Genomic DNA, 12,103 nt, shown 5'->3' on the forward strand with positions numbered 1-12,103 from the left:
CCACAATTTGTACAGCGCTCCCGTTGATGCAGAGAGGAGTAGGTGGGGACTTGTTCCTCCTCTAGAGATTTGGGATAACGTCTTTGTTTGTTTAAGATGCCTGCAAAAATGTTAATAAGTTTATCCACTAAAATGAGATTAATGATGTAAAAATATTCATTCCATCTATCGCAAATCACATCATTGGTGGTTTGGGAGGTCAGTGGACAGCTGACCAGGAGAAACCACACTTCCCATGAGCCCTCTGCAAGGCTCGTCAGGCGTGACGTCACGATGTCTGCATCTCCTCTATGTTTGCTTTGTGCAAGACGACGCGAAGATGTTTGGGCGGACAAGTCAGCCCAGGTAACTTCATATCGACATCTTCCTGCATACATATATACATGTGACCGTGTGTGTGACCGGCTGGACGCTGGAAATGAGTGAATATTTAGCGTCCGTGGCGTCGTAGCATGGCGCAATTACAAATATTTGCAGCCTGATTCTACCGCAAATCGGTGAATTTACGCTAACCAGGCTACCATTATCTGTGATTATTATGGAGGGACTGTTCAAGAAAAATCTCAGTATATTAAAAGTATGTCCCCGCACTCTGTGAATGCACATGTAAATGTTGAATTTGGGTCATGCTACAGCCTCCAGCAGCTGCCCTCCATGTACATCGGTCTTCCTTTGTGATACAAATGTTTTAAGCCCATTCATCAGCTCTCCCAGCTGTCGACATATGGATAACAAAGATGCTTTGCACTGTTTTTTAAAAATCAACATGTCTAGGTCCTTCAGTCATGATGAATGATAAAAAGGAACGTGTTTAGTTTGTATTGTATGTCAGTGTGTGTTCATATATGTGTAGCCTAGTTGCCTGTAATTAACAGTCATTATTTGTTTCTGTGGGGGACCCAATTCACAGAGACCTCTGAACAACATCTGAGAAAATACGAGGCAGGGAGCCATGCAGAGTCCAACCAAGATGAACAACGGGCCAAACCCTGTGACCACAGCAACCATGGAGCAACCACTGAACAGCAAGACTGATGAGACCTGTCCAACACAGAGTGAACCAGATGCACAAGAAGAAGACAGTAAATCAGCTGCTCCTTTTAACAATGAAACAGTCATCACACCACATGAAAATGAACAAAGAGTAGAAACACCTACAAGTGTGGCAGTCACACAAGCTGTGGTGAATAAGTCTGCCGTTCAGTCACTGGCTGAGCCCACTGGCAACACCGGAGAGGTGGAGACTGACTCGGGTTCAAAGCCAAGTGCCCCCACAGAACCACGAGCTGATACAAATACAAATCCTGGAAGTGAGGTGCAAAATGCAAAGAAACAGGATAAAGTTGTACGTGATGGTAGGAAATATGTTCCGTCCAAGAAGGCCATGATAGATCCTCTGAAGATGGACATGTCAAAACCACTCGTTATTCCTCTTACATGTAAGTAATTAAGCTTATATTTGTGTATTTCTGTTCTCTCTTTAACCAGGTTCAGATCGAAAGACCTGCTCTGTGTTTGATTAGAATTCAGGATTACAACCTCCTTGAAGGAGAATTTAAGTATATTAACACTTGAACTCCCACTCAGTACAGTTCCTTAAAAAAATCTAATTGAAATAAGAAAAAAATAGCTATCAGCCAACATATCATTATTAAGTAAGTTCAATTAAAAAAAATGTAAATATGAATATTCATAGCGGCTTTGTAGGTGTCCACGTTATTCCAGCTTTCATATCTTCAATGTATTATTTTGCAGCCTAGCGGAAGTTGTGGAAGATGTAAATTACCTTTGCACAATCACACTGGGGAAATGAGCATTATTAAAAATCCCTATAACTGCTTCCCCATGCTACTCCATCAATAACGGGCAATTATTGAGCCATTATTAACAGTCTCCTTTGACTAATTACATGCCCAGACAAACCTCTATTAGCTTTGTGCTTGTAATAATGAGACTTTCTGTTTTCTTAACTCTCGAGGCCACTAGTGACCTAAGTAGATATAACTGTATTTTACTCCAGAAGCACAATATTCCTTTTGCTCCTCAGCCTTTACACTTTCTATGAATACATCTCAGTTCTAAGAATGTTGACACATGTTAGATGTAAACTTTCTCCATTTGCTGCCCTGTTTCCCTCTAGCGTCTCAGCTCTCCCTGCAGTGTATGGAGTGCCACATAATCTTCAGTGATCACAAAAGCAAAGAGCGTCACTTGAAGTTAAGCCACCCAGCAGAATATGAGCAATGCATACTGAGAAACGCACTCTTTGCCTGCTATGTTTGTGATCGCCATTTCACAAACTCCACAGAACTCATGGCCCACCAGAAAGCCCACATAGAGAAGAAACCCTTCAAATGTCCAATCTGTAGCCAAGCATTCAACAAATCGTCAGAGCTCACCCTCCATAAAAAAATTCATTTCGGCCAGGATGGTTATGCCTGCACGGACTGTGGCAAACCATGCAAAACCCTGACGTTGCTTAAGTACCACCGCCGCACACACACTGGAGAGAGGCCTTATGTTTGCAAGGAGTGTGGGAAGAGGTTCAGCATGTCCAAAGCTTTGCAGAAACATATACTGTCACATTTGCCAGAGGGAGTTGAAGAGAAGGGTGACACCACATCCAAAGCACGGCTGAAGAAAAATGATGGTAAGAAAAATAGATCAATTATGTCTTTCACATTGTAGAAAATGTGCTTTTTATGGTATACTACAGAATATCACAACATTCTTCCTTTATTATCTCTAGGTGCTTCTACAGTTAAGTACCCCTGTCCTGTATGCAAGGCCACTTTCAAGACTACCAAAACACGGCTACATCACATGAAAACCAAGCACAATATGTTACCTGCAGCATCCAGTAACACCCTTCCAGCTGGGCAGCAAGTGAAACCAAATACTCCAATCATAACTCCTATATCAATTTGCCAACCGGCACTACTACAAGTGGAACCCAATGGACCTCTCCAAAAAGTTGATGCTGATATCGACACAGAGCAGATTCGCAGGCTAATTGAATCTTTGGGAAATGTGCAGAAAGTGAACCAGGTTGTCATATTGGGGCAGGTGCCACTGCATGCCCCCCCATTGGAAGTGCAGCAGGTACCAGAACATTCAGAACCAGTATCTTCGAATTTGAATCCACCCCAGATAGATTTTACAGGACTAAAACAGATAGAACAGAAGGTAGTAGAACTGGATTTTTCAAACACATGTGATCCAATGGAGCAAACAATCATACTTGAACCAATTACTCCAGATGGACAGTTGGAAAACCTATCTTTAGGTTCTCACATAGCAGCAGGTGAAAACATTGAGCTAACCCTTGTTCAGAGTGAACAAATAGAGAGACCTGAGGGAGAGATGATGCATCAAATTCTTCAACAGCCTGAGATTAATGCAATTCATTCTGTTCCCATGGATCAAGGGATTTGTCATAATGACGGAGCTGACTTCAAACAAAACCTTGAGCAAACTGTCATATTAGAACTTACCCCCACCTTGATACCAACTGTGGAGCTTGAACAGTCCCAAAATATGCAACCAAACGAAATCCCATCCACCTTATTTGTACCAACTACTGAACTGAAAAAGACTCCTGATCACACTATAGTACACGAGCAGGAGCCCAGCCTGTCAGACCCACCATTTATGCCTACAGTTGAGCTGGAAATGACACCTTTACAAACAGAACAACACGAGCTTCCTACTTGCCCTTTTGTTCAATCGGACACACCTAGACAAACTCCAAATGAATCTGAAACTAATCTCAAAGACGAAGCAGATTCCCAGATGCAAATAGTAAGTCTAGATCAGGCCCACTCATTGACAAACAGTGCCACGCCACAAGAGTCAACAGAAAAGACTGCACAAGAACCATCTGAGGAATTGCTGGTAGAGAGAAGGAACAGTCAGGAACAGGTGGAGAACCTGTCTGAAGTAAAGATCCCATTTCCTAAAGAGATGGTCTCATCACAATTAGAGACCAAGGAGGTGCCACAGATCTCAGAGTTACCAGTAAATGTAATGTCAGCTCAAGAACTGGTGAAAGTACGGAAAAGAAAGCCAGCAAGGGCATTTATCTTTCAAGGGTATATGCAAGAACTCATAGGCTCCATACAAAATGAGGATTTACAAATTGGTGCCAAACCTGCCAAACGCCAAAGAACAAAAAGATCTCATCTTGTTGTTAAGTTTGGCCCGCAAAGTAAAGAGAGAAAAAATAAAAAACAGAAGAAGCAATCACAGCAACGCCAGTCAATCCAGGAAGAAGTGACCAGAGGTACAACAACAAATCTCTCCGATAAAAAGGTGTCCTCTCAGAAAAAAGGAAGAAAAGGGAAAAAAGACAAGAAAGCAGGGCATTCAGTATCGACAACTGAAATAAAATCACCTTCATTAACCCAGGACCCACGTGTGCCCCAAATCAAAGAGGATACAAGAAAAAATAAAATGAAAAAGCAAGAAGATGTGGATGTGGCTGGGGATGATGTTCAGCCCGTAAGTGAGAACAAGGGTGTGGACTCACCTGTATTTAAAAAGAAAAAACAATCAAAAATAATGCAAAAAGGTCGGTCCAAAAATGCAAACAATGGGAAGATGACAAGGAAAGAGCGAAAGAAGGACGCAAAAATTGGTACAAAAACTAGCACTGCCTCAGCAGACACACCTGGCCCACATATAACACAAGATTCACTCCTTCTGCTGAAAGGTCATAAACAGCCTCAGCTGAAAGTTCACAAGTTAGACCCTTTAAAGGCACCAGGGCAGGCTCAAGAAGCTTCACCTCATGATTCCCCAATATCTCCACATACAACAAATGAGTCTGCAGATAATCTCACAACTGAAGGTAAGAAAAAAGGAGGGAGACCCAAAAAGAACCAGAAAGCTCTTTCATTACTCTCCTCTCTACAGGCGCCCCAACAACCTCCTGAAACTCTGCCCATCGAGCCAAAGACCACCCGGAAACGTAAAGCCTCCTCGAAAGTGGAAACAGAAGGAGTGATAACCTCCTCTCACTCCAAGCGTGCCTTAGAGTGTAAGAACTGTGGGGAAAGATTTAGTGAAGTTTCGTCTCTTCAGAAGCATAAGGTAACAGTGCATATTGTAGAGAGTCCTGGTCTCACTTACACCAATGGTAACATCTTTGAAGGGGTCTCTAGGTTAGATCTTAATCAGCTTCCAAAGAAGCATGGTGGGGTCATTGGGGTAATGACTGCTGCTACAGGCTGGGATACTGAGCCTGAGATGGGGGAGATGGCATTAGAAGACAGAGACCGAAGTGTCTCTTTTCCTGCTTTGATTCCATCTCCATCTTTACCTGTTCCACCTACCGATCTGGAAATTATTGGATATGAAAACAAGGGTGGAGTTAAGACTGGAACAGATAGTCAGTCGCATACCTTATCTAACATTCCCTCAATCTCTGATCAAATTAAAAATACCTCATCTGAATCCCATTTAAATACCTCTTCCCAGACGAAGAATCTTGAGGCAGGAGAGCCTTTGGTGTTAGATGCGGACAAGCAAGAAGAAGGTACCCTGAAGAATCCCAGTTCAGAATCTGAAGTCCAGGCTACAACGGATGAAGACATCAAGGAGGATTTACTTCTTGAGGTAGATTTAGTCACTGTTGGCGAGCATAATGAAAGAGACGATATAGGCTCACCTCAAGAGAACGTTTCCCAAAATGGATTAAATGGAACCTGTAATGTAAGCACTGGAACACTCCTGAACACACCTCCTGATCAAGTTGATAATGAACCAACTGAAAAAAGTCGGTCTTCGCATACTGTGTCATGTGCCACGCAACAAGTAGAGATCAAGGAAGAGGAGGAAGAGGTGCTTGTACAGAAGAAAAAAGGAGGCAAAGGAGCTGCAACAAGGAACGCTACAAGGGGTAGGATGCGAGGAACGGGACATCCAAAGAGGGGTGTGATCTCAAGGAAAGTTTTAGCTACAGATGCCATCAGAGGAACAGAATCAGAGAAAGAACAGGATGATTGTCATGTAGTTTTTGAAAAACATGCTGTTGCCTCTGATTCAGAAACAAATGCAGAAGGTGAGACCAGTATACAGACTTTGCAGCCAGAGATCAGTCCTGAATTTGATGCTAATGAAGGTACTTTTCCCATCACATCTTTGCCGGCCATGCCTTCTACGTTAGAAAGATCTCCTGAAGAGCAAGTTGTGTTTGAGTTGGAGTCTGTTACCACAAATGTTGAGGAGGTAATGAATGAAAGAGGACTGCAAAGAGGAGAGGAGGAGCATAATGGGTTTGCTGACCAATCTCCAGTCATCATACTTGAGAAGTTCCTTACCTCTAGCCAAAGAGCGATGGCTGACAATGGGCAGTGCTTGATGACCGCAAGGAACAATCAAAGACAGGTGAGATACTAATTGTATTAATAAATACCATATGGTAATGATGGTAATGGTAATAAATTCAAGATCAGAGTAGATAAGTTATTTTAATTCCAGGGTTTGGACCGCATTGGAGAGAATGAAGTACAAGGCCTTGGGAGCCAGGAGATCAAAGTTGAAGAGAACATCTCAGATCCACCTCCAGTTGCACCAACTTGTCAAGATAAACAAAGTGCAACTGTGCAGCCACAGCCCCATCGTGATATAAGGACTGTTCTGGTGAAGGAAGAGAATAGCCTCATACTGAATGATGCTCAGGACACACAGGGCTGCAGACACATCCGATGGAACGTGGAGCAAATAAACATTGAAAACCCAGCCAGTCCATGTAAGTACTAGTGCGTACTGTAGTTAGATTTTAAAGTAATGCTTCAACATTTCCAGAAGGGGATTATCTTAGTTTGGCATAAAGACTGGAATCAGTGGGAAACAACTACGGTACCCTGGTTCACCCCGAACATGCAACACAGAGGTACTGGCCAAATGGATAAACTGTATAACATATTTCTCTTTGATACCACAAATGGGCATGTTTATTTCACGAAGATGCATTGTATTAATTAGGAAGCTTTAGAGGTGCTGATAGATTTTTTAACTTTGGAAGCAGCAAGGCTAGCTACCTCTAATCTTTATACTAAGCTAAGCTAAATACTTCCTGGCTCTAAATTCTATAACCCACAGACATGAGAGTGGTATCCCAAAATGTTAAACTTCTCCTTTAATCCACTGTAGTTTATAGAATAGATACAGTCAAAATAATTATGCAGTTTAAATAATCATTAATGTGGTTTGGATTCTGAACAGCTTCTTAGGACTTAACTTGATGGACGAATAATGGTTTTTGCTTTTTGCTTTTTGCTTTCAGTAATGGAGATTGGAGAGACATGTTGTGTTACCCCTGACTTCAATGCCAACCAGTGTATCTTCTATCCAGTGAAGGAAGAAGAAAGAGAGGTTCTGCTGGGAGCTACTCAAACTAACAATGGAAGTTTAACCACTGAGGCATCCACTGATGCCCAACAGACAGAAGATCAAACAGCAGATTGTATTTTACGTGAGTTCTTGCTGTTTTCATTTGTATTCCCAGTGAATTTAAGATCATAAGAGTGTTTTTTAAATGTTGATTATGTTACCAACAGATGAAGGGAATCATGTCACACGAGAAGACCAGGATACAAGAGTGAGAAGACAAATGACAGAACCAGGTGATAACTTTGCAGGTGGGGAAGGTGTGTTTTCTATTTGACAATGACCAATACTACTGTTTTATTAAAAGGCCACTGTGGACTTTTCTTTAAATGAAGTTACTGTTAACATTCAGTGTTGCTTACCTGTGTGTGTCCCCTTGAGGTCTATCAAATGTGTTGTTTTTTAAATCCTGTAATGTTTACGTCCATGTTGGTAGTCTAGCAGTCTCCTTGCTTACATTTGCTTTGACATTGCTGCATCATTGCCATGTGTGTCCTCATGCACGTGCACTTTTCCGTTCTGCTACTAGTAGTAAAAAACTCCACTGATTGACTTAAAGCTTATTTATCAAAATTGTTGAATATAGATTACATGTAATCATTCATCTTTCAGCTGAAGCAGACGCTGAATGGCAGCATCCACCAGACCTGCAGAGCTTTCTTCTCCAGAGTTCTGATGAGGAGGACACTGGAAGTTTTGAATTGTCTAATCCTCACATCTACTCAGAAGCAGAAGCAATGGCCTATTTCTACAAGAACCAAAAAAACAGCTCACAACAGCCAGATGAAACTTCACAAACGTAAAGTGCATCCTCATTTCCTCACAGTAAAATACTAAAAACATGTTTGATGTGTTTTTATGTTTTATTTGATTAGAATTAAATAATCTTGGACACAATGAGAAGAAATGTATGAATCCCAATTAACTGATATTGTGTTCACACACTGCTGGTAACAAGTGTAATAATGCATTAATGATACAGTTTATTTACTTGTTCTACAAACAAGCAACATTCAGCCTCACCCAACCGTATTTTAATTTGTAGCCAATTGCCTAAAGTTTCTAAAATATTAATGGTATCCACAATTGCAGAAATGTACAAGAAATGCATTTAAGAATATGCAAATTGATTGGTGGTGTCCATGTAAATCTAATTCAAAGTCTTTGCTGATATGTATGATATTTTTGCCACACGCACTGATGTTTTGGTTTTGTTTTTTTTAACTTATTCTCTAGGTTACCAACTTCATCCAGCCAGCTCCACACTTCAGGACAGGAGAGCAGGATCAGAGAGCCCATTGATTACTTTTCCAAGTATTTTGATTGGGATACCTGGGTAGAAATTGCCCACTGCACAGACAAAATGTCCAGCATGCCTATCCCTGTCACAGCCAGAGAGGTGGCGCAGTTTGTTGGGATCCACATTGCAATGGGAACTTTAAAGGTTTGAGTTTCTGTGTGATCCACTTTTTGTTTACATTGCTCTGTTGGTTAGATTGCAAAGCCACTAATGTTTTTATTTATCGGCCTCTTTCTCTCAGTTTCCCTGTCCCAAGCTCTACTGGGAGGAATTGACTAAAGTGCCCTTGATTGCTGAAGCCATGCCACTTTCCCGGTTCCTTGAGCTGTCAGGCGTGTTGAAGCTAGCTTCTCCTGCAAAGACATCAGCCAACAGTAATGTTGGAGAAGAAATGAATGATAATGACTTTCAAGATGCACATCAAGGTAAAACTTTCACAAGCAGGCAAAGTGATGGTGACCGGCATTGCCAGGGGAATACACTGAATGTCCTGAACAGTTCAAAAAAACAGAAGGATCCCTTGTGGAAGGTTCAGCCATTGTTGGGCCGCTTCTTAGAGGGGTGCCAGTCTTTAAGACGAGAGGGTGATTCTGCAGTTGATCAGTATCCACTTCATTTGACTGGCAAGATGTACAATAACAAGCTGTCTCTCTACTGCACTACATTAATTGGATTTGGGGGTTTACTCTTACATGTGGATCTTAAACTGGATCTGTCAGACAAAGAAAATGCTGTAGAAAAAATGGTCCCAAAAGGTAGTATGGTGTTCCTGTGCAAGCAGGAACTTTCCACCCCTGCAATGCTCGAACGCCTGTTAGTCGCTGGAATCCATGGTGCAGGCAGGGTGGGAGGAGAAAGAGGACAGATTGGGGATGAGTTTGTAAGCTCAAATGGGAAGCTAATGTTACGCAGATCACACTGTGGGTTCATACTTTCTACTGCTGGACATGGTCAGAGAAACATTGCCTCTCTGATTGACAACTTTGAGAAGGCCCAGATGTCGGCTCGTCTCAACAGAGATTTGCAAAACCTTTACTCTATCCCTCTCACTGCCTCCACTCCAACTTGCTGGCCTCAAGCAGTGCTCTGGTACCTCACAGATCTGGCTTTGGTCAACTCCTGGCTCCTGTACAGACAGGATCACAGGGCAGCATCTGCACCTTTGACACTCATGGCCTTCAGATTGGAGGTGTCAAAAGCTTTGATCCTCTCCAGCGGCTCAGACACCCAGGACTCACTTCCACCTCAACCCCCTACAGAGAATGCTCATACAACAAGTGAAACCCCCAATCCCAGTCTGTCAGAGGAAAGTCCTCTCCCAGATGCAGCCACACGGTACGATGGTTTGGGCCACTGGCCAGAACAGCTCGGGGAGGGAGAAGGGGGCAGGTGCCGCTTTGGGGACTGTCAGAGAACATCTCGAGTGCTATGCCTTAAATGTTGTGTCTTTCTTTGCATCTCACGCAACCACAACTGCTTTTTAAATTTTCATAATCAAGGCAGTTCGGGAAAAGAGTAGCATTCACACCAGATTTCCCGTTTTTTGTTAACATCTTGCTTTCTGATCCAGAATGTAACTGTGTTTTTGGTGATGAATCTAAATGTAAATCCAGCTTATCAAAAAGTAGTATGATTTCCTCTGTCCTTACAACTTTTCCATGATGCCTTTCACTGGCAGTGTCTCACTTTTGTAGGATAATTGTGCTGCAATATCTAAAAATGAAATGCTTTGTGATGTGGCTTGTGATGTCATTGAGCAAGTGTAAAAATGAATTTGCCTTCAGAAAGATATGTGAAAAGAGTCATAGCCATACACTTTGTGCTGCAAAGAAAGAGAAAATTATTATTTTGACATTGCGGACACCATGATGTTTTTTACTATTTATTTTAGCCTGACCTAATTTACATTCCATGAAGAGCTTGTTTTGGCTCTATGGATTTTAACATTATTTATTTGAATTTCAGAAAACAATAAAAGACAGATTTTAAAAATGTATATGACTTCTGACAATGTTTGCACATAATGTCTTTTCACATTTTGAATTGTCATTGCAGGGAATATACGGGTATTATTAATTACATGAACGATGGCCTTGTTGTATTCAGGTGTCCCAGTAACCCATTACAGTGAGGCATCATGCACAATGCTGGATCCTAAAATTGAAACAGATAAATGTAATTTAGCAATAATGAATTTTACTATTCACACCTGGGCTTTTCCTACTTTGACATGTCAAAATCTGTTCTGTGTAAATGGCCTATGGACTAAATATGGACAAATATTCATAGATGATAGTTCATGAACACATTAACCTATGGTTTGGTACTCGTGCTTTATTGATTTTCATTATTAAACTACAAATTGGTGACAAAGGAAAAACTGGTGCAGTTCTGAATGTTTGACCCCTAAAGTGAGGGGATCTGGTTATGCTGTGGCGGGCATTCTGCTGGAATGGTTTGGGTCTGTTTGTCCCTTTAGAGGGAAAAAGGGTCACTGCAAATCCATACAAGTTGTACAAAAGTTGTACTGAGTCAGTTGTATCCTGTGATGAAACATTTCTATCCTGATGGGAGTAGTCTTCATCCAGGATCACAGTGCCCCCATCCATACAGCATGATGGGTCAATGAATAGTTTGATGAGTATTACAATTATGTCATTCATATACTGTGGCCTTCGCAGTCACCAGATCTCATCCCAGTTAAACACATATGGGGGGTTTGGACCAACGTGTTCGACTGCGCTCTCCACCACCATCATCAAAACACCAAATGATGGAATATATTTTGGAAGAATGGTGTTCATCCCTCCAGTAGAGATCAGAGACTGGAGAATCAATGCCAAAATGCATTGAAACTCTTCTGGTGGTATATGGTGTCCCAACGCCTTAATAAGACACTTTATGGTTGTTTCCTTTCATTTGTCACCTGTCTGTATGAAAAAGAATATACATACATATAATGTTACAGAACTTAAAAACAGTACATAGAGACTGAGTTACAGGTAAGGCTTAATCATAGCAGTTGTAATGTTTATTAAATATACTGTAGGCTACCATGTCTGTACTTAGTGATTTGCAGTATATTCACAAAGTAGTGCAAGCCAAATACACATAATGGGATGTACATGGCAGAATGCTTACATATTGTGCCTACATATATTTAAAAGTGACTACAACACTCATATTGGGTATGTTATAATACAGTGATATGTGCTGACAAACACTACAGAGGAATAGAGAGCATATTACTAGCAGGTGGTCTGAAATAAAAGTTAGAAATGGGTCATTTAAACTTTGAGACAACTTAGAAACAAACAAAGAAAAAAATAATTCTACCTTGTCTTGTGCTGTTTACAGTTGAAGATGTAATATAACGGAGTGCATGGGATGGTATTGGAGGAGGGAGAGAGA

At 41.4% G+C, this 12,103-nt stretch overlaps 2 protein-coding genes across 3 annotated transcripts; both read left to right on the forward strand.

Annotated features, from left to right (window-relative positions):
* Positions 1-952: 952 nt before the first annotated feature.
* LOC128366827 (zinc finger protein 721-like) lies at positions 953-3,346 on the forward strand. Its single transcript, XM_053327594.1, has 4 exons — positions 953-1,439; positions 2,141-2,650; positions 2,750-3,266; positions 3,334-3,346. Exons 1-4 carry the CDS (start codon positions 953-955, stop codon positions 3,344-3,346), a joined length of 1,527 nt encoding a protein of 508 aa, XP_053183569.1.
* Positions 3,347-3,382: 36 nt separating this feature from the next.
* Positions 3,383-10,688, forward strand: LOC128366748 (uncharacterized). Of its 2 annotated transcripts, none has more exons than XM_053327508.1 (7): positions 3,383-6,387; positions 6,481-6,751; positions 7,289-7,477; positions 7,563-7,652; positions 8,014-8,191; positions 8,629-8,836; positions 8,934-10,688. In XM_053327508.1, the coding sequence occupies exons 1-7, from the start codon at positions 3,418-3,420 to the stop codon at positions 10,209-10,211; spliced, it is 5,184 nt and encodes a 1,727-aa protein (XP_053183483.1). In that variant the 5' UTR covers positions 3,383-3,417; the 3' UTR covers positions 10,212-10,688. The 2 variants fall into 2 exon arrangements, with proteins under 2 accessions (XP_053183483.1, XP_053183482.1); XM_053327507.1 differs by having other exon boundaries at positions 7,563-7,643; positions 8,005-8,191.
* Positions 10,689-12,103: the final 1,415 nt, after the last annotated feature.

The sequence above is a fragment of the Scomber japonicus genome, chromosome 10 (genome assembly GCF_027409825.1).
Source record: "Scomber japonicus isolate fScoJap1 chromosome 10, fScoJap1.pri, whole genome shotgun sequence".
In the NCBI taxonomy this organism is placed as follows: domain Eukaryota; kingdom Metazoa; phylum Chordata; class Actinopteri; order Scombriformes; family Scombridae; genus Scomber; species Scomber japonicus.